Raw genomic sequence first — 22,594 nt, 5'->3', positions numbered from 1 at the left:
CAACAGCTGCTCCCTGAACGGCCTGCAGTGCGGTCAGATCTATAACGTGACTGTGTCGTCACACAACCAGGCCTGCAACAACACCCTGACCTCTGAACCCCAATGCCTCATGACAGGTGGGTCACGTGATTAGTGAGAAACTTAAAATATCTAACTCTCTCATTGTGCACAGTTGTGACCCTGTTTATTTCACCTTTGTGTTTAAATGCGTGTATTATCTCTTCACTCAGAACCATGTCCACCCAGCAATGTTCAGGCAAATGTGGTGTGTGAACAGCTCACTTCGAATGTTTCCTGGGAGCAGAGTGACCTCGCTGTGGGTTACGTCGCCTACCTTCACAACCAAAACGGCCACCACACTTCCTGTGTCAGCGCGGACACCCAGTGTAGCGCCTCAGGGCTGACCTGCGGCACAGTGTACAACGTCTGGGTCAAGGCTCTGGGAGAAAAGTACAACAGCTCCGACAGCAATGTGGTGACCCTCACATCAGGTAATGACTCAATCAATTCCTCTGTCAATTCATCCACCTTGTGGAGTCCTTTTGCGTCCTTTCATTAACGTACTTGTGCTGTTTCCTCAGCTCCGTGCCTGCCTGGAGCCGTAGCAGTAGAGGTCAACTGTTACTCTGACGGTGCTGCCGTTGTGTCCTGGAATACAACTTTTGGGACAGCGAACTTTTCCCTGACAGCCCCCGTCAGTGGAAGCCTCCAGACTTTGTGTATGACTCAGCAGAACTCATGTAACGTTACAAATTTGACGTGTGGGGAAACCTACAACCTCAGCCTCACCGTCAGCAACGAACAGTGCAGCCTCGCAGCCCCGATGCCCGCTAACCTCACCACACGTAAGTGAATTGTTCATAGTTAGTCCTCAGGGTGCTCTGGGTTTCATTTGTTTTTGAGATTTGACCCTTGACCTTTCGCGCTTCTCCTCAGGTCCTTGTCCACCTCAGCGTGTGGATGTTAACCGGCAGTGTGGCTCCAGCTCCACAGTCCTGTCCTGGGAGGAGGATTCTGATGTTGATCTGTACACAGCAACCGCCATCAACGCATCAGGGGGAGAGGTGGAGAAATGTAACTCTACAGGCTCCACCTGTCCCTTCAACAGTCTGGCCTGCGGCGAGAAGTACAACTTTACTGTCACTGCTCACAGTCGAGGCTGCTGCAGCCAGGCCAGTGATACTGTGTCCATTCAAACAGGTACGTTCTGGTGCATTATTCAGCTGTGTAAATTAACTAAATACACTCAGTCAAGAAATACACTTCAGTTCAGTGTTTAGAAACTTCTACTTCACTGCCACTAGATGTCATCATGTTTCATGAATCATTCCCTGGGAAATCAGTGGAAAAAACTAAAATATCATGCAATATCAAAAACTGTCCCAAATCTGCCCCTTTGTCCACATCATTGACAAAATTGTATGGGTTATCTCTTCTCCCATGTCCCATCCTTCCACCAAATGTTTTGAAAATAGGTAAAGCAGTTTCTGCATAATCTTGCTGACAAACAAACAAACAAATAAAAAGCTAAGGTGCAAACCTCCACCAAGACCCCACAGTCCTCTTATGAAACCACATTTTAATGCCAAAGAATTACCTAAACATCCCAAATATAAAGATATTAAAAAGCCAGATTATCTGGATCTGCACGGAAATGTTATGGGATCTCCCCTGACCCACACCCATCCTCACCAAGTATTTTCCCGATCAACTGTGCTGTTACAGTCATGGATCACAAATCACAAAACTTCATTCAGTTCATGTCATGTTTAACTTTTATCTCCCCTCCTTTTGCTCCTCTCAGAGCCTTGCAAGCCTGTCATCACGTCAGCTCAGGTGCTCTGTCAGAGTGACCAGGTCCAGATCTCCTGGCGCCAAGCAAGTGGTGTCATGAACTACTTAGTCACGGCCATGGGGAGCCTCGGGTACGTGGAAGCCTACAACACAACCCAGACCCTTCTGTCAGCCACCCTGCCTTGTGGGCAGGACTACAATGTCACCGTGCAAGGACAGGGCAGCAAGTGTGACAGCGTCCGTAGCAGCCCTGCCTTCTTCAAAACTCGTACGTTGTTTTTTTTTGTTACACCTCACAAATGTTTTATCATAGCGTGTGTGTATGTTTACACCCCTCCTCTCTCCACAGCTCCATGTGTCCCCCAGGATGTAATCACCTACGTTCAGTGTGAGTCTAACATGGGCTCTGTCAGCTGGGGACCCAGCGATGGAGCAGAATCATATGTTGCCGTAGCAACTGGCCTTGATGGCCACAATCACCAGTGTGTCACCAACACCACCTCGTGCACGTGGACCGACCTGCACTGTATGGAGGAGTACACTGTTGTAGTGAGAGCCAAGGAGGGCAACTGCACCAGTGTGCCCAGCAACAGCTCGGTCATCCATATGGGTATGTCATGCATATTCATACAGCACGTATAAGTAAATGGTGATGATGTTTTTGTATTTGAATTTATTTTCTTCTAAATAATTTCTCTTGGAAAGAATAATTTGGTACTAGAGTGTGTTTGATTTGTTGCATTTGTCTAAAAGCAAACATATAGATAGAATGACGTTTCTGATCATTAATCTTTAATGGATGAAAAGACACTTTTTCTTGCAATTTGTACCAAATTAGTACATTTCCTAGGATTTTTTTTAGGAATTTACAGTCCAACCAATTAAAAATGTTTCCAAATAAATAACTACAATGGCACTCGGAGGGCGTATACCTCTGCCAAGGCCCAACAGTCCCCTAATGAAACCACTAGACCCAGATTTTGATTTGGATCTGTACCAGATTGCGCCATCTCTAAACTTAGAAATCAATAAAAACAGTGAAAACAAATACCAAATAAAGCACTGTTTAATTGGGCTCTTCCCTGACACATAGCACACCCTTCCACTGAGTTTCATGGTCATCCGTCCAATCAGTTTGGCATTATCTATTTTACAATCAAGCCAACAAACAAAAGGACATAACAACTGTACAGGATCACTGAAATACGTGAGTGTCAACACATCCATCATCTTTTCTCTTCCAGATCCCTGTGTGCCTCAGAATTTGGTTGCCTCTGCGGACTGCAACATGAAAGTCGTCTCCCTGAGCTGGGATGCAAGTAACGGGACCAGGTTGTACATGGTGTCTGCTGAGGGAGGAGACAATACGACTGGGCTCACCACTAACGTCACCACAGCTCACTTCTCTGACTTAGCGTGTGGACAAAACTACAGCCTCACAGTCACACCTCACAACCCGCAGTGTCCTGGCAGCTCCAGTGCACCGGCTTCCATACAGACCTGTAGGTTCAATACCTGTTATGTGTTACGGTGTGAGTTTAGTTGACTAAAACATATCCAGTAATAATAGTAGGAGTAACCTCGGATCGATTGTTATTTGTCATTTCTCCAGGGCCGTGTCCACCTACAGGAATCTCTACCACGCAGGACTGTCTCTCTGGTAACGTCACGGTAACATGGCAGGCCGGCAATGGGTCAGACTACTACACAGTCACCATGGAAACTGACTCTGGCCTCTCGGAAACATCCGTGTCCAACTCGAATCTGAAGATCATCCCGGGCCTGACCTGTGGACACAACTTCTCTGTGTCAGTCACCGCCTCCAACCAACAGTGCAACACCACCTCTAGTGAAACCACACGTCTGCACCCAGGTGACCAGGAACTACTGAAAAAGTTGTGATTATTTTATTAATTAAATTACACCACAATACCTCCCTCAAATGTAACCGATAGTAAATACTATCTACCAAATGTCAGCATATTGTTGTAGCAGTGTTAAACTGACTCTCTTTTCGTTGTCCGTCCTTTATCTGCAGTTCCATGTGTCCCCACCAATGTCTCTGTGGTGATGGACTGTGCCAACAACACCGCCCTTGTGTCCTGGTCTGCCAGTCGCGGGGCTCTTGAGTACTCAGTGACAGCCCGCGGTGGTCATGGCAATGTCAGCTGCCAGACCTCTGACCTCAGCTGCAGCCTTGGCAACCTCACATGTGGCAGCAGCTACACCGTCCAGGTCGCAGCCGTGGACGACAGCTGCTCCAGTGTCCCGAGCCAGGCTGTGGCGTTAAACTCAGGTGACAACAACAACAACAACAACAACAACAAACACAATCATGCACAGTTACAGTCTCTTTTTTTGTGCTGACTAATCTGTTTGTCTTCTTATTCCCAGCCCCCTGCCCACCCCAGAACGTGAGTGCCCACTTCAACTGTTCTTCCAACGACATGACGGTTTCCTGGGACGCCACCAGGGAAGCCGACCACTTCCTGGTGTCAGTGGTCACAGACAACGGAGGAATCAGCGAGTCATGTAACAGCACAAACACAGCGTGCTCCCTCCGCAATGTGACCTGCGGGAAAACCTTCACCGTTCATGTCACCTCGGTCAGAGGCGGCTGCAGCAGCCAGCAGAGCCAGGCCCACACCGTCCAATCAGGTATGAGGGCTTTACAAAAGTCATCCATCATCTGATGAACCAAAATGTCCATCCAGTCACTTTGTATGTGCTCTCTAGCTCCCTGCCCTCCTCAGGGAATCAGGGGCAACCTCGACTGTGTCACCAATTCTGCTTGGATCTCATGGGACGCGGGTCCCGGGGCCGACAGCTACACTGTGTCAGCTGTGGGTGGAGGGAACCACACGGCCAACTGCAGCACCTCCAGTAACACCACATGTGAGGTGGAAGACCTGGAATGTGGGGTTCTCTATCATTTTAGCGTTACTGCTAAAAATAGCCAGTGTGTGAGTCGACCAGGCGCCACCATCGACCTGCAGACAGGTAACAGACTTCAGTCGTTGCAATTAGAGAAATTTGCCCTTTTTTGTCATTCCAAGAGGAATTAGTGCTACAGTGGCACTGATAATGAAATGCTCCTCCTCTTCCTCCTCTTTCCCCTCTTCCTCCAGCCCCCTGCTCCCTCTCTGCCATCACAGCTATCTCTCAGTGCCACAACTCCTCCATCCTCGTCATGTGGGCACTGATGGAGGGCGGCGGGGGGAACACAGTGTACACCGCCACAGCAGAGGCCAGCGATCAGAGCCGCCTACAGTGCAATGACACGGGCACTAGCTGCTACCTGTATGGAGCGCAGTGTGGCCTCCGTTACACCATCATCGTTGCAGCTTCATCAGACCAGTGCAGCAGCATGAGGAGTCCTCCCTACAGAATTAGCATGGGTACATTTTCATTTTATATGATCAAAATTTGGACAGGAACGGTGTTTGTTCTAACTACCTTATCGTAGTCATTCCCCCGTTTAGGAGCAACTGGGTTTCATGAGAAAAGCCTGTTTTAAGCCTCTGAACCCTGATTTATTTATTTTTCCCAGAGCCCTGTCCACCCAGGAACGTGACGGTCGACTCCTCCTGTGAGGACCACCGTGCCCTGGTGTCCTGGACTCGCTCTCCTGTTGCTGAAACCTACAGCGTTGTTGCTATGGCTGCAGATGGACACGTGCATACGTGCAACACCACCTCCAGTAACTGCAGCGTGTCAGATCTCCACTGTGACGAGCAGTACACAGTATTTGTAACTGCACACCATGAGAACTGCTCCAGCAGAGCCAGCCAAAATGCAACAGTGAATACAGGTACTTGTTTTATATAAAGAATGTGTTACTATAAATTCAAGAGCCCCATTATGATTGAAAACTACCTTTCAATTGTTCTTCTATCCAGGTCCTTGCCAGCCAGATGGAGTCTCAGTAACCTTCCACTGTCACAATCAGTCTGCAGTGCTTTCATGGACGCCCAGGGACAACGCTGTAGAGTACTATGGCTGTGCTCAATCTGCGAATGGAGAGATGCTGTACTGTTATAGCACAGATGGAAATTGCACCATCGACGGTCTTGAATGTGGAGCAGTTTACAATTTCTCTGTCCAGGCCTCAGATGGCACATGCAACAGCTCATTCAGTGAATCAGTGCAAAGGGGAGCAGGTAACAGAGCTGCATTTTCCTTCTCAGAATCTAATATTAGAGCATATTAAGTGGAGTCATACATTAAATCCTACTTTCTCTCATGCAGTCCCCTGCCCTCCGGACACCGTAGAGGTGCAGCTGCTGCCGATGCAGACGGAGGTGCAGGTGACGCGTGTCACTTGGACACAGATTTCCTGCAGAGACACTGAGTACAAGTTGGCGCTGACAGGAAGTTTGCTGGGAGACGGCCAGGCCCTGTTCGAGCTCAGCTCCTATTGGACAAACCGCACGTACTTTGAGATTCCTCTCCCCTGTGGTTCGTCCTACGAGGCCACAGTGCAGAGCAGGAACAGTGCTGGTACCAGCAACGCGTCTGTGGCTCTCAGTGGAACAACAGGTAGACGACACCCGACATTAGAGCTACTGTTCACACTGATTTAACTTTTACACTTCAACAATTTACAATGCTTTCCACTGAAATGTGGTGAAGTAGAAAAACACCCAAGTCCCTCAAGTGTGTACTTTAGCACAAAATGTGAGTATTTGGTTATACTGGTCAGTTTTGTGTTGATTCAATCTTACCTAAGGCACTTGTCGATATTGTTAGTTACACTGTGCTTTCCCTGCTATGACAAGGCACACCGTGAGGCCGGTTATTTCTCATTTAGCCTTGAATATTGAAGGTTCTAGGTCAAAGCCCGACACAACCAAGTTTCTGGTGCTTTAACTTGTTTCTTGGCTCTTCCCCCAGCTCCTTGTCCACCACCAGCAGTGGTGTACAGCGGCAACAGCACCTTTGCCTCAATTTCCTGGAACGCCTCAGTGTATGCCACTGCATACACTCTATATGACAACAGTGTGACGCCAATGACTCAGCTGTGCAGGGTAGTGGGTCTGTCCTGCTCTCTTTCCAACATCACGTCCAGCAGCCTGGTGATCACAGCCAGCAACGCAGCGGGAGAAAGTGAAGCGGAACAAATAACAAACGGTAGGAGCTGTTGTGTACGTAAACAAATACTCAAAATGCTGTATTTATTTAAACAAACTGACATCAGCTTTTTCTCATTAGTGATACCGCATGCACGGAGGAGGAGACATCTTCTGGAAGTGCAGGATGGTGAGTTTGTATTTGTGAGAAGCTCTTGCGACTGATTTTGAGTCGTACTTGATGTGCTAGGCACGGATTTTGGAGCTGATGGCCACTGGCAGGATCCAGGGCCGGATACAGAGGGAGGTACCGGCCCCAGCTGAAACCTGAGTGGCCCCTGTTCTGTCAGTAGTCATAAAAAAAATTGCCACTAAAAAAAACTAACAATATGACTATTTGTTAAGAAGTTTTATTCTCTAAGGAACCACTTAACTGTGCATCTTGAGATGTGCACAGATGTTGGATGTATAATTGGCCCCTCTGTGTAAATTGTGGCCCCTCTATGGCCCCCGATTTAGAAAAATCCCAGACTTGTGATGGCCTTCCTCCTGCAAGCTGTTCCTTCAATGAGAGAAATGTTTAAGCCAGTCATAACCAAATTCACACTTCTGTCCCCCCCACAGGAGGCCTTTCAGCTCCCATTCTACACATCAGACAAATAGCTTCGACAGTTGTGTTAGTCGAGTGGGAGCCAGTGGACGATACATCCGAGTACAGCCTGGTGAGAAGGCAGCAGGGCAGTTCCAGTCCGCCTGAGGAACTGACAGTCTACGGGGGAATGATCCTAGTCACTGAATTGAGTCCCAGCTCCAACTATTGTTTCACAGTGTCAGCCAGCAGCTCGGTCACTAGTGGACCCGAGTCAGAGCCTGTGTGTGTGCAAACAGGACCAGGCATTTCCCAGTAGACAGGGACGCAATAATTGTAGACTAGAGGTCTGTGCAGGTCTCCCAATTTAATGTGATGGTCTTTAAGGATTTGGGGTATTTACTCACAATTCACATTAACTTTAAAGCTTGTAGAAAATGGGCGTTAGTTTGGGTTACTTTTACATTTCTGATGGTTTACCATAAAGCTGCACAGTTTTTGAGTCTTTAGTGTGTTGTGTAACTGGGAATACTCTTATACTGAAGCCCACGGCCTACTACACTGAGCCTTCATGTATTTAACTACTCTCATATGTGAAATATAACTAGATGTCTTTAAAATAAAAGCCAGTGGCCTCAAGATTTGGAAGTTCTTCTTTTCTGTACTTGTGCCGATTGTAGTTGTACACGTTTTGTCTGCTCTTGGTTGAGGTTATATATTTTTTTAACTGGGGGTTTGTTCCTCCTGCTTTTTATGTCAGTAATATATCAGGAAGTGTTGCACATGTCCAGAGTATTCACGTGATTGTCATTTCTGAATGTATATTTAACATGGAAATTATTTTCACACTACATTCCAATAAAACTGAAAAATATTGTTTGCTTTCAACTTTTGCACTCTACCGTTTCTTATGTCTTATGGAAATAGAAATGGGAAATACAACTATATCAATTATTTCAATATTACGAATGAGTATTATTGCCAAAAAGTCTGAATATATAGTATAAAGTTATACAAAATATACAAGTTTATTCACGGTAAATTAAGATTTTTCGTATTTTCCCGACTATGACTTAAAGTTTTTCTTTAATATGGCCTTAATATTCACTAGCAATATAATAAATCTATATACATAATTATCGATATCTTCTTAAGTGGAAAAACATTTTTAGGCCGTTTCGCCGAGCCACTACTTAAACACCCTTTTCTTTGAAAAGAAAGACAACTGTTGTTCGTAAAAGTGTTTATTAGAAAACAAAATGCAACAGAGCAATAATTCAATCACAGCATAAGCAGGGCTGAATTGTGTGTGGTAAAAAAACATTACCCTTTGCATACTGCCCTTTGGAGGATTCAAATATTTTCGGGCTGTCAACACACGATCAATGATGGAGTTACCTTGCACTGTCAATTCGCTTTTAGGACTCATTGCCACGACACAGGATATTTAACCGTTTACTTTGGACTGTCCAGAGAGTTTCATCAGAATACAGCTGACATACGAGTTTACGAATAAGGGTAATTTCAGTCATATTCTCTGTAGTGTGTGTCAAATATAAAAAAGGCTTCTGCACAGCCTGAACAGTTTATCATCATTATTAATGAAATGGCGACAGTGTTGAGCTGAGCTCTCGGCACGAACCACGCCAACAACAGTGGTGAATGTAAATCCGACCACTTATCGTGTGAAAACAGCTTTCAAAACATTATTTACAAACCCATCACATCCGGGGGCAAAAGAAAGATCCATAGAAAATTAAAATGCCATTTTTCCCTCTTTCCAAATTTCAAGTGAAGACTAACAACTGTCTGAATCGGGAGTGAAAAAGGCAGAACAACAAAAGGGTAAAGCATCATTGCACTGGCCAAAGATAACATAACCAGATGTCCAGCGTGCTAACATTCCCAGTCTTCGACACAAGAGACAGATCAGACAACTGGGTAGAAAAAGGGAGAAAAACACGGGGAGTAAAAGAAGTAATAATGCTGCGGGGCGACATTTACTCAGTGCTCTGACTCCTTCTGCGTTCACTGTGTTTACAATGGTCATTATTGGACTCGCGCTGATGATGACTCTTCTCTTTGCTACGACTACGTTTGTGGGATCGCTGTTCCCCATCTTTGTCCCTGTCCTTCTCTCTGCTGTGGCTGCGCTCTCGTTTCCGGTTCTTCTCCTCGCCACTTTTGTGCTTCTTTTCCCTGCTTCGACTCCGACTCGACTTTTTGGCTTTCCTTTCCTCTCTGCGTCTCTCCCTGTCCTCTTTGTGCCTCCTGTCGTCATTCTCTCCCCTGCTCTTCTTATCCCTCGACTTCTCACTCTCAGTACCTCTATCTTTATGGTTCTCCCTTTCCTTCTTCTTACTCCTGTCATCTACACCATCTCTTTCTTTGTCCTTGCGTTCGCTTCTTCGGTCCCGACTGCCGCTGCGACTTCTTCTGCGTTCTCGTCGTTCTTGGTTCCGGTCTACACTGCGTGACCGCCGTCTCGGTCTGTCCCTATCCTTACCCTCCCTCTCTTTTTTTTGCCGGTCACGCTCTCTGTCAAGCTCTCGGTCGAAGCTGGGGCCATGACGCTCCTTCTCGCGATGGTGGCTACTGCTCCTTGACCGTTTGGGTGACCGTTTAGGAGACCTTTTAGGAGACCGCTTGGGTGAGCGTTTAGGTGATCGTTTGGGCGACCTTCTGGGGCTCGGGGACCGTCTCGGCGTTCTAGGAAAAAAAAGTATATAAGCTTCAAGCACTTAAACATTCTTATCTAATCATGATAAGTCAGATCATTTGATTTTTAACATCAACCATGGCCCAATTATTTGACCTGGGAATAAACCCAACAAAAACAAATAAATAAGTGGATGAGTTTCCCTAGATCAAACAAGACAATAAATGCAACCAAGCATCAGCAAAGGTGTAATTTTGAAGGAATTTTTGACTGGTACATTTTGAAAAGAAATTCTCTCAATAGTTTGAATCCCTTACCTGGAGTGCCGTTTTTCTCCTTGCCTCCCTGCCTCCCCTGTGAACGTGGCATCTTCCTCCGGTGTCTCCTTCGGAGCAATCTTGCGAGGTCTCGCCTTCATCTGCTGGTCAATCATTTTCTGCACAGGCACTGGGATACGGGGGAAGAGCGTGGAGAACCACTCAAGTTTGGTGAGGAAGGAGCGCAGCATCTCTCCGACGGTCATCACACAGCCACCTCCTGCCTTCACGTCAAGCTCCTACAACAAAATGGCGGCAAAGTGCCATAGAGAAACTCAATTAGCACTCACAAGAAGGAAGCAGGTAAATCTGATGCTTTTTCAATTTTACCTCAAACCAAAAAAATGATTTGTGATGACCAAGCACTGAACCTTCACCTCTGTTCATCTAGCTTAATCTTGCATTTCAAACAAAAGTGTCTGGTTTTTATTTCTGCTCATTTTCTCCTAAAAGAGGAAATAACATTTAAATATAGCTAAATGTTTCAGCTGGCAGATCCTGGAGTCTGCATTTACAAAGTGAGCCTTGATAATCAAGTCAACTTTATATTCATCTTTTGAAATACCTTCGCAATCTTTTCTTTCGATGATCCATTTAAAAAACATCAAAAAAATGTGTCTGCAACTACTCATTACAGGCTTTAAATAAAGAGAATAGAGAAGAAATCATTGAGACAAATCCTGATTGAGCTGAAAGGACAAAGACAGACGAGCCATGGCTTCTCTCATCTCTCTCCTAACAGAATAAATAGTTCACCCAAAAATAAAATTTCACACACCTACTCACCCGAATCAAATACGATTGAAGTAACAAGGGACCACTTCCTCAAATGTATTAAACAATTTTTTTAAAAATAAAATATCTCCACTCTGCTCCTGTGGCTTCTTCCAAGTGTCCGGAAGCCCTGACATTCCAATTTGACTCGAGCGGTCATCTACGCCTAAACGTCCGCCGGAGGTAGATAACTTAAGTCGAGTTTGAATGCCGGCTTACAGACACGTGGATGACACTACAGGAGCAGCATGGAGACATTGTATGTTTTTCTAACCGTTTTCTTACGTTTGAAGAAGTGGTCACTGTTAACTTCAATTGTATTAGCTTGGGCTGCAACGCTGTTTATTCCTGAAACTCTTAAAGTGTTTGGTGGACTCAAACACCTCCATCAGCATTGTGGTGAGTAGATAGAATGAATTTTCATATTTGGGTGAACTATCCCTTAAAAAAGGTGAATACAAGAGCCCACATTGTAAACACAGACTGGTGCAGGTAGGTAAGGGCACACCAGTTGAATAGTTGTCAACTTTATATGGTAGAGAACAGCTGCTTTGCACTCACACACGCAAACCAAGAGTGCTGAGATACAATTTCCAATTCACCTGCCGCACAATAGGTATCTAAAGAAAAAAACAGGGGAATTAACCAGGTGGGCAAGACTCCATGTGATCAATTCAAATATAATGCAACAGAACATCACAGGAGGCCTGGTTGCACAGACTGGGATCCAATTTTATCTTAATTGAATACAAATAAACTACCACTGAGTAATGCAAAGTTTGAGTTCTGTTACCAAATTTATGTTTGTTTATCCATAGGAATGTTCCAATTGTCCCAAATTTTCCTGTGTGCAACAAGTCCTGATAGAATCTCGTTAAAAACAGAGCATGCCTTGAAATCACATTGGACTAAGGATTGACTCAGCTTTACACATGGTACTTACCCTGATAAAAATCAGCAGCAGAGGAGTGAGCAAGTAACCTAGCTACTCCGGATTGGAGGACAAAGACTGAGACAATTAAGCCAAATGAAGGCAAAGGTGAAAAATCAGTTATGAGCATCACAGGGGGGAGGGCAGGCAGATTCTATAGTGGGCGTATGACTGTGTATGCAATAGAGAAAGAAACATTAAATTATTACCCGAAGTGACATACCTCCTCATCATCCAGGAAGCTATCGTACCAGTCGACCAAATCTGCCGGGGGCTGAGTGTATCTGAGGCCAGATAAAGTATGGCAAAAATCACAAGTGACATAATCAGATTTTCACTCGTGGGGTTGTAAAAAAATAAACACCACAATTTTGTCATTTCATTCGTGACTTTAAAAAAAGGGAAAGCCATTGCTACACAGAATTAAAACGCAATTAGAACGAAGGTTTCTCACCAGTACATACCTTATGTACATGAAGCCAAGTGCTCGGATGTATGGCGAGTCTGTGTGAGTGATCAGACCCATGACCTGCTTGCGAGTCATCTTGAGGGTGAACAGTTTGTATAGGAGACAGAAAGCAGTGGACACGATACCACCAGTTCCGACTCCACGCACCTAGCCAGGGAGAGAGTTTGATTGTAAAGCATCATTCAATACAACATTTCTCACAACAACCCTAAGCAATACAATAAATTATGAAACGTGAGGATCTGCTTTACTAAAAATCACATCAAGCAGGTTCCAACAGAGCCCCTCTCGGTGTTTATCCAAACTGCTCAGGGAGAATAAACTGGGGGTAAAAGTTGGGGAATAAAAAGCACGTACTTCTCACTTACCCCTCCGCACATTCCAGTCTGACCTGCAGTCTTTCTGCTTCCCTTTTCCCAAGGCTCCGCATGAGTCACCTGAAGGAACAGAGACAACCATGTGAAACTGGTGAAAGTGTGCGAGGCCTGAGCTTCTCCTGATGACTAACAGAGGCTACATGAGATATTCTGCGTCTTTCAGTGATTCACCATCTATAATAGTACTAACACAGTTGATCTGGTAACCACAACTGTCGTCACGCGACATGAGCTCTCACTTAGTTCCACTTCCAAACACCAAAACAACATGTCTGAGTTAGCCAGACGTCACGATAACGTCGGACTATTGCGTTTTAATGGCAGCTAGCAATCGCAAGCTAGCCAACCAGTCACATACAATAGATAATCACATTTGGGTCAATTACATAAAATAGATGGACATCTTTCGAATCTAAAAAGTTCAATTCGAAAATAAGCGCGGTCTAGTCTTTTGAATTTGAAAGCGGCAGCACGCTGCGGCCACTCTACCGCTTCCTCCCCTGGACACGGGTTATCTAACTAGCATGCGGGTTAGCCGACGCTAGCGTTACCTTGAAGTAGATTTCGTCCACAACTTCGTGGTATGTCTTTAGTTCATAGAGCTGAACTTTAAAATATGGCGAGGACAGCACGTTGGTGAGAATCATCGGGTTGAGGTTCATGGTCTTTTCGTTGCCCCACAGAGGCAGTACATTTCCATGTTTCCCTGGCGCAGACTTGTTTACGGCCTGTTGTGGCGGCTGGTTTCCGACGTTAGCCATGTTAGCTGGACCGCGCGCCGCTACGCTCGCTCTGCAGTTGGCGTGTTTCCGTCTAAAGAGCCATCGATGTTAGATGACGAGTAGTCGATCTTTAGCGATTTCGTCCGTCCGTCCAGTCGCTGTTGATTCGAGTGGTAATTGATGATAACAACTTCCCGCCGTCGTTGAAGCTCCAGACCCGCTGCGAGGTAAAACCGGAACTGTACCGTCGGTGCTGCAGTGTGAACGGAAGTGCTGTCGATGATCCGCCAACACGTTTAGTTTAGAAAATAAAAGCATTTACCACACAAAGGTGGGTGCTTTTGTAAAATTAACAAGTAATAATTACAGGTTTATAAAATTGTTCACGTTCATTTTTTTAATATTTGGAAATCCATTAAACTTTTACTTATATATTATATAATTTTTGTCTAAACCAGAGCGTTTAGTGACACGTTACGTTAGTTCCAGTGTGTCTGATTGTCTAGAATAGTAAATATCACAACAGTTTATTCACCTTATTAGTTTTTTTCCCCCAATTTAATTTAATCACATATTATTAAAATGGTCTTTTGTTCTCTTGAGATGAGTGAGATGAAGGACAAAAAGTGTCTGAGAGTTATTTCTATCCAGAGTGCACATCTTTTTTAATTACAGATCTGGTCTTCAATGCTCCATTAACATTTAACATCTCAAAAACAACATATAGTTTTCTTAACACATCATGGGCTTTACATCAGCTGACTTTCATTACATGGACCATAAGGTGTATACTACGGATATGGCTTCTTAAGTGACAGCAAACATACAGTAACTCAATTTTGCGGATTGACAAAAATGTAAGTAAAAATTAGGACAACACTCAAATGTGTGACAGTATTTCTTATACAGTATATCCAGTCTGATTTAAGAGAAACACCTTTGAACCTGTTTTCAGCTGCAATAACTCAATCCCTTTGTTTTTTTCACAAGTTAAATACAAAAAATACAATCAAATTGAAACAAAATCAAAATTATAACAAAGTAAAAACATGACACTTCAATATGTATATTTTAAATAACAGGGAAAACATCCTGCTCCCTGACAAAGCAGCGTGAACAAATGGATTTCAGCACTATTAATCCCATGTCTTACATTTTCATTGCGCAGAACAAACTGAATAAATCAGTACACCAGTCATGTCAGTCCCCGTAATTGTTCATAAACTGTGCTATTTAACTCCACTTCATGGACACTGGAGGGCTCTCCCGGTCAACAGAAGCTGTAGGTCAGATGTGGAGGGATTGCATAAGAGAAATTAAATCTCCTGGAGTGAGGCCTGAACAGGGTCTTACGGCATCTCCACTCCTCAGGCTTGCGTCCTCCGCATCGGTGTAATACGGCACCCTTCATGTGAGGCACATGCTTCCTGAAGCCTAACGCTTGAACACCACCTGCTCAAAGGCTCCAGTGGCAACCCTGAAAGAGAAGTCATGTGTTAGAAGACAGGACATGGTGGCGCTTATCTGATCTCTTTGTGGGTCTTTTTTTTATGTGAAACTGAAAACATGACGTTGACAAAGGGTAGAGAGTAACAACATGATGACCAATTTAGCATGTTAGTAATATATATTGGTAGTAAATGCTTGCTGCATGTTACCAACAGTTCTCAGTTATGTAATCACACCCACCTTGTGTGCTGGCTTCCCAAGGCTGTACTCCCACCAGGACCAACAAACAAGCGAAGCCCCTCTTCTGCAGCAGTAAACACACAGAGAAACACATGAGACATAAAGAAACTCACAACTAATTTACATTGTCGGGTCTGGAAATGGCTGGCTTGCACTTAATTTGTAGTATTTCCAAAAAAATAAATGACAATTGATTAGAATGCTATGGTGACACAGCTGACAGCAAACCACAGAGAAACAGAGTAAATGTAAACATGTCAAAATTTGTGCAACATTAGTCTGATTGACGAGGGAGGGAGTCACTGTTGCTTCACAAAAAAGGGATTCGTAAAATGGCAGCGAGTTGCTGAGCTAATCTTTAAACTGCTCTTGTGTTATTCATAACTGATAAACAACATAAACTCTGTAGTCTTAGATTGAATACTCCTTCACATTGAATGCTGTAAGTAAGCACCTACTTTGTAGGGCTGACAAACAGGTGGGTATAGCTACCTAGCGAGAGGAAATTAATGAGCAAAGATAACTAGAATTGCTCCTAGCTGGCTGCTGCCCTATGCATCGAACAACTATCCAGATCAAAGCGTTCAAAGACCCAGAGTGAGCCATGAAACAAATGCTAAGAAAGAGAACTAAGAAATATTTTGTTGTTTTAGGACAAGGCCTGAAAGAACTTTGATCCCATCAGCCGGATGGTGGGAAACATTCCAGGCCAGTGTAAGTAAGCCCACTAAGTTACAGATTAAGTGTGTACACACCCTCTGCACTGGAGTCCAAGAAGCCCTGGCTGAAATCCTGGCTCTGCAGGATTTTCTCTATTACGTCATCAGCGTCCACCCTGGTGGCATCGACTCTCTTCAACTGATTCTCCATCGAGTTCTGCTTGACAGGGTGTCTAACGGAGAAACAGACGGTGGTCTATCACAAATATGACCTCCAGAGGAAAAGACATAAGACAATGTATTCAGCTGACTGAGGAAACATTCAAGCACGAGTCCCTGGCTTGTTATATAATAAGCTCGTTATACAGAAAAGGTCAAAAAGAAAAGTGAGTAACAGGGAAGAAAATAAAAAAACCACTGATACAATTTATATTTTACTTCATTGCAATGTCTTGTAATTTCTGGTCATTATTGATAAGTGCAGTGTAAAGCCAGTCAGAAAACAAAGGATAACAAATATAGGGTCTCTTTATTTAGTTTAACATAAAGCACATAATACTAGCACTTTAAATGATCTCCTGTAGCATGTCATGTTAAAGTATTCGGTGACAGGAACAGTTTGTTCATGACAAATAACTCATACATGAATTTTGAAGTATGTTGATTTTTTACTTTTTCACTCAGACTTGATTTTTTTTTAATGAAAAGTATTAAAATCAGAAAACAGAGAAAGACCAACAGTTGTGACTCTTCTCTTGAATGAGTTTGTTACCTTAGCACCCTGGCGGGGGTGGAGGGGTTTTCAGGTGCAGGGTGACAGGATGTAGAGACGGGTGGAGTAGACCTGCTCTCCCTCTCTAGTCTCTCAGCCTGCTGGTCAATGGTTTCCAGGATGCTACCGATGCCTGTGGAGGCAGAACCTCCTGAAGCGCTCCTCCGATGGCTCAGATCTGTTAAACTGGAGTGATTTGAGCTATAACCTACAAGTACAAAAGAATATGTTTATTATGTGTGTAATTGAAATTCAAATAAATTAGCCTTTTTTTGAGGGGAATAAACATGTGTGTCTGAGTTTAGTACCTGAGATTTTAGACTGTTGACTTGCATAGCTGGATGTTCTAGAGTGACCATACACTACCAGCTCATCTGGGACCGACACAGATTTCTTTGGAATCTCTATAAAAAAAAGGTATGTTTTCAAGGACAAAATTCACACACACCTACAGTAGAACTGTATCCACAGACAGTGTATGTCTCTTATGTTAAAACTATAGAAGAACCACATTTTGTAACTGTCATCCGCAAAATCAAAACTGAGAAATTAAGAGTCATTTTTTGTAAGACAGAACAAAGTCATGCATACCAGTGAGTGAGTGGGATATGTGCACATCGCCTCCCTTCCTGTCCTCAAGAAGACACTCTGATTCTGCATGTGGGATTCCCAGAGTCATGGCTGTGGAGGGAGGACTGTGGGCAACACAGGAAGTCATGAGGTTACTTAGAAACCAAGTGGCACCTTAGAGCTTTTCAATGTTGTTGGAAAGGATCTGACAAGCAACACCCTGCTACTCTGGGATTGTCAATTATTCCATGAAAAAAAACATGGGCGATCTAAATCAGTTTATAGATGCTAAGATTACATACAAATTTGTATATAGACTTAAATGCAAAGCTCTTAACTTTTAGAAATGTTCCGCAAAGTAGACAATTGACAACATCTAGGAATGAAATAATGTTTTAATTTGCAATGTTTAATAACTAAACAGCTGACAGAGCCAGCAGTTTCCGGTCGAGTTGGACATTATTTATAAGTGCATTATTAATGAAGTGTATTTCAACCGAAATACAATTACAGGGTTAGGGATAACCCTAACCCCACTCTATAGCTGGGATTCTACATTAATCACTAGAGTTATTGCACAACAAAAAAACGTCATCTTTCTTCTGTGCTCTGTTGTAAATCCTCCACACACAATGAGTAATGCTGCGTGGGAAGAATGACTGTACAATCCTACACTTCAAATGTCTCCTTGGCAGCTATGTCTGTATTATTACACCAAGAAGTGGCTGGAACATTAAGGAATACAAGGGAAGACCTGTGTTGGTTGAAGAAAGACAACTGGTTGCACTTTCTGGTGGATTTGCCAAGAGTCTCTACATCATGTCCTTCGTGACAAACTGCCCGACACACACAACCTCGGAGCCGAGCTGATCACATGTCAGGTGCTGCTCACTGCTGAGGTCAGGCAGATTAATGTGTGGGCAAGGTCTTATTAGTGCTCAGATAAGACTTTGATAAGACCTCAGCTAGAAAAGAATACTTCATAACTCTGAACCCTCTGGGTTTTAGTAGTATCAGGCATGAGGGTGTGCTTTGGTTAACAGACAGGATGTGATGAAAATATTTCCTCTGTGGTGAGGTGCAGACTTTTGTAAATGCAGACTAAGCCATTTATACCGTTCAATATCCGAATAGAGTAACGCTTAAAGTCCTGACTTCCTAAACATTTTGAAATTTAATAAATACTTCTAAATGAGGGAATGGAGTGTGGTCAGGAAGAGCTCTTACGTTTTGAAACAGGGGTCTCCGGACATAAGTTGTGTGGTAATGACGACCTGTAACAGAAAGAGAACAGTAAAGCCAGCTGTAATCTGACGAGCAACTGCACCAATGAGACATAAAATGACACAATTTTCCTGCAGTGTAGAGTCACAGGGTTGTTGTTGCTCATGATTTAGAACAATAAACCATATTACTGTAAGGCTGTGCCCCAGGAGGAAGCTGTATGTTATGAATGGCTTTCCCACGGTTCCAATGTCTCTTGCAGCTAACGTGTCACAGGCTCAGGCATGTCACAGGCTCAGGCATGTCTAGTATGGATATTCAGCTTTTATCTATGCCATAAATCTGACTTTCTCAAACAGAGGAGTGTCTACTGCAGCTAGTGAACTCAGGAACTAGTGACTTTGCTTTAGAGCCACATGGTTTTTACAAGCATAGAGTGTAATGTTTATCATGCAAGAACCCATTATTGAACTGGACCAAATACACTGGCAGAGCGGTAGAAACACCTACTGGAATTTCCCACATAATTTAAAGGAGTTGTGTGTTTGTGGAGTTGTGCACATACCTTGAGAATTGAGTTGTCCTGTCTGGTGTTCTTTGTGTCATATCCCTCAAGGAGACACCGCCGGGTCGTGCTGCCAGACCCAGCAAACTCTGAAAGGTTCAAGTCAGCAAAGCCCAGCTGCACACAGGATCAACAAGAGGGAACTGTCAGCTGAAATTGTTCTATACCTTTACTCTATTTAAACTATATTTAATGGTACTGGGGCAGTTTTGAAGTGATTATGAAACACCCTGCATGTGTGTGAGACGAGAGTTTCAATATTCTAAAATAAATATCATTTAAGTTATTGGTTAACGAGGCAGAGTTTTGTTTTACTTATTTGCCAATCAGTAACCAAAGCCGGACACTAGAAATAAAAACACTCACTCAACACAGACTCACCTACAAGTCCTCTAAGGGCACTTTCAAGCTGACTACACATAGATTATATGATAAGATTGTTCTAATGGGGCACTGTTATTAATCTGCTATGTATGCAACAAATGAACACTTTAGAGGGGAACTGTTACCTTTGCAAATGTTTTTCCACCCTTTAACTCCTAAAAGACAAAAAGAAGACAGGTTGTATTTTCATTAAAACATTTGTTACATTTTGTAGAACAATCTTTGAAAGCACGTGGCTGCAGTGATACAGTAACAGTCATCTTATGTACAACATTGTATAGGTACATTCTGGACTCTGGAGAAGAAAAGCTACATTGTTTTCAAGAGTTAACAGAAAAAGTTCCTATACCTTGCGCACAGATACCCGGCACAGACAGGGGTCCAGTACACCTGTCCCAGCATTAGCACTCATCTTACACATGAAAGAGAATCTCTTCCTCCAGTGCACACAGTTGGCCTGGACTGGCTCCCTGTGAGAGAAACACACAGAGAAACACGTGTTCATGGAAAAACCAGAAACACACAGGCATATTGGAAAGCGCATCAACAATAGTGAAAGCTGAGGTTTTGCATGTTCATAATTTTATACAGAGGATGTAGAAGAATGTAGCAAATTATACGTATCGGTTTTTTAGTCCGAGAAGTGAGCTTGTAGTTTTCTTAAAGACTTTCACCTATCCATGTTTTGGTTCTATCTCTGACATTAGAACTAAATAGTGTTATTATTATGTGTTTGAAGTTTGGACCCACTTCTATGATTGGATTGTAACTGTACTTGATGTCAGTGTACATCCTGGATACAAAATAAACAAAGCTGATCTTTGGTAGCAGCAGTAAGGCAGATTTAAAGAATGTTGCTGCCACCAGCAAGAAGAAAATGTTACACTGCCATGACTTGCTTTCTAAAATAAAAACATAAACAATAATGTTTTGTTTGAATTCAACAAAGAGAAAGCATCTGTGGTCGTGCCGTTGTAAACTAAGAATGCAGTGTTTATACTACAGTTTTTAGGTTGCTATGGCGAGGTAATGAGGACTGGCGGTTGACATGAGCTCCGCCTGTTTTCCACAGTGACTCATTAAAGTGCCACGACCAGTTTTAATCATAGAGAAATCTGGAGATTAAACTTGTACGGTCCTTTGCAATGGAAATATGTGTTTAAACAAAACATAAAGGAGCAATGAATAGATACCAAACATACAAATGAAAGAAAGAACATTTGCTCAAATTATTATTATTTTAATTTTGACTATCACCATTATTGTTATTGTTATTATTAACATTCATGATATTAATAATACAAAAATTTAGATTTTTTTTAGAGAAAAATAAATGAACCACGTTCATGATTTCATGCAAGGCTGGATGTTTCTTTGCTAAATACTTTTATCATATTCTTCCGGCTAGTCGCAATCATTTCAGACGGTAAACATGTTCATAAGGATGCTCATGAAGGACACCATGACGACAATGAGGAGCCTTCTCCTGTGAAGCCGTATTTAGTTTGTTTGTAGAGTAAGAAAGGAAAAAGGGAAATAATGATTTTTGATGTTGAAATCAAAAGCACGATATTAATTGAATACTTAGATTATTAAATGATAGAATACATTCATTTAAAAAATATTGCAAAGAAACACTCATGCATGATATAACACAGCAAATTGATTACGGGTCACTGTTGACCCATGTTGTATATTAGAAAGGTGGCCAAACAAAAATGATATTTATTTAAAAAGTGACAAAAGAACAACAGAAGACTTTTGATGATCAAAATCAAGTTAATTGGGGAAAACCTGAAATACTGGATGAATTCATTGCAATGATAAATTCATTCAGTAAAAAGCTGTAGAAAAGAATCACTTTCGACCCATGTTTTGTATCAATGGGTTAATGTTAGTCAGGTTGGCTTGTAGCTTGTGTAGCTGGACATTCAAGTTAAACATGAGTCTAAACAAGGTTGTAGAAGAGTTCATGATCGAAACTGCAGCAAAGTAGAGACAGGAAATGTTAAACACAAGCATCTAAAGCAAATGGAAGACGGACTACAAAAACAAGTTTCACTGAACTCAAGCAGCAACCAGTGAACATGCTATAAATAGCAAAACATTCTTACCGAGTCGACTCCTCGGCGAAGCCTCCATCCAGGCGCCGGACTTTACAGAATAAAACTCCATTCACGAAGGGAACCGAGGACAACTCCTCCAAGTCGAAGTCCACTTTGAATTTGAACCTCTTCTTCTTGGTGAGGATGAAGGACATGGTGCTGGCTGGAGCTGGGTGTCGGTGTGTGTGGAGCGGAGGAGCTGACAGGCAGACAGCTGACCACAGCGGAGCCTGCTCTCAGCTGTTCGGCTCGCCGCTGTGTTGCTGTCGCTTCACAGGCTGCGGACTCGATTCAAAGTTCAGAGCTGCTCCTCCACACCCACTCAGCGATCGAGTTCCTGACGTGGAGGCCATTCTGTGGTTTGATTGGATGATGCAGCTGCAACAGACGCGACTGTAACAATGACTGCAGTTACTGAGGCTGCCTCTCATTCAAGGGGTGCAAATAGAGGAAGCAAAAGGCCATAATTCATCAGGGATGTGGCCAAAGAAGAAGTTGGATACAAAAGGATCAAATTTAACACACACGTGACCATATTTCATGTGTTCATTTCATTTTAAAAAACGGACACAGGTCACATATATTGATATAAAGCTATAGTCACCTAAACCTTTTCCTATTTTTTTATTTTTATATTGAAGTTTCTATGCATGGTTTATTTGTTGTTTCACATCAATAATTGTCGATCTTATATAATCAAGTATAGTATGTAATTCATTATTTGTATACTAAGTATTACAATAGAATTATCTTTTAGTTTTGAATTTTTATATAGTTTATGTTGGAAGCAATGTGGCCCTTCTTAAAGCTGCCACACGGTTCTGGAAACTCAAATACATGTGAAAGTCTGGTATCAATTTGTTTGAAAGCAGGTGAAGGCTATGGTTTTAAATTCTTCATTATCGGCATAGAATAGAATGACTGA

The 22,594-nt window shown here is 43.0% G+C and overlaps 3 protein-coding genes across 3 annotated transcripts; 1 reads left to right on the top strand and 2 right to left on the bottom strand.

Annotated features, from left to right (window-relative positions):
* The first annotated feature begins 1,834 nt into the window (after positions 1-1,834).
* LOC133967905 (fibronectin type III domain-containing protein 7-like) lies at positions 1,835-8,294 on the top strand. Its single transcript, XM_062403602.1, has 14 exons — positions 1,835-2,062; positions 2,144-2,404; positions 3,039-3,296; positions 3,407-3,667; positions 3,833-4,090; positions 4,189-4,452; positions 4,531-4,794; positions 4,923-5,192; positions 5,345-5,605; positions 5,694-5,954; positions 6,043-6,333; positions 6,688-6,924; positions 7,006-7,053; positions 7,488-8,294. The coding sequence occupies exons 1-14, from the start codon at positions 1,891-1,893 to the stop codon at positions 7,769-7,771; spliced, it is 3,390 nt and encodes a 1,129-aa protein (XP_062259586.1). The 5' UTR covers positions 1,835-1,890; the 3' UTR covers positions 7,772-8,294.
* Positions 8,295-8,680: 386 nt separating this feature from the next.
* Positions 8,681-13,961, bottom strand: prpf38b (pre-mRNA processing factor 38B). The gene is made up of 6 exons (XM_062404281.1): positions 13,531-13,961; positions 12,971-13,039; positions 12,598-12,749; positions 12,357-12,417; positions 10,429-10,667; positions 8,681-10,161 (listed from the first exon to the last, which is right to left on the bottom strand). The coding sequence occupies exons 1-6, from the start codon at positions 13,738-13,740 to the stop codon at positions 9,453-9,455; spliced, it is 1,440 nt and encodes a 479-aa protein (XP_062260265.1). The 5' UTR covers positions 13,741-13,961; the 3' UTR covers positions 8,681-9,452.
* Positions 13,962-14,349: 388 nt separating this feature from the next.
* On the bottom strand, positions 14,350-21,945 carry LOC133968895 (EEIG family member 2-like). The gene is made up of 11 exons (XM_062405140.1): positions 21,679-21,945; positions 19,914-20,034; positions 19,690-19,719; positions 19,181-19,297; positions 18,619-18,665; positions 17,413-17,516; positions 17,130-17,225; positions 16,822-17,029; positions 16,146-16,282; positions 15,391-15,454; positions 14,350-15,178 (listed from the first exon to the last, which is right to left on the bottom strand). Exons 1-11 carry the CDS (start codon positions 21,822-21,824, stop codon positions 15,136-15,138), a joined length of 1,113 nt encoding a protein of 370 aa, XP_062261124.1. The 5' UTR covers positions 21,825-21,945; the 3' UTR covers positions 14,350-15,135.
* Positions 21,946-22,594: the final 649 nt, after the last annotated feature.

This window comes from Platichthys flesus, chromosome 14 (assembly GCF_949316205.1).
Source record: "Platichthys flesus chromosome 14, fPlaFle2.1, whole genome shotgun sequence".
Lineage (NCBI taxonomy): Eukaryota > Metazoa > Chordata > Actinopteri > Pleuronectiformes > Pleuronectidae > Platichthys > Platichthys flesus.
The sequence above is the reverse complement of the archived record's forward strand: the minus strand, read 5'-3'. Positions and strand labels throughout refer to the sequence as shown.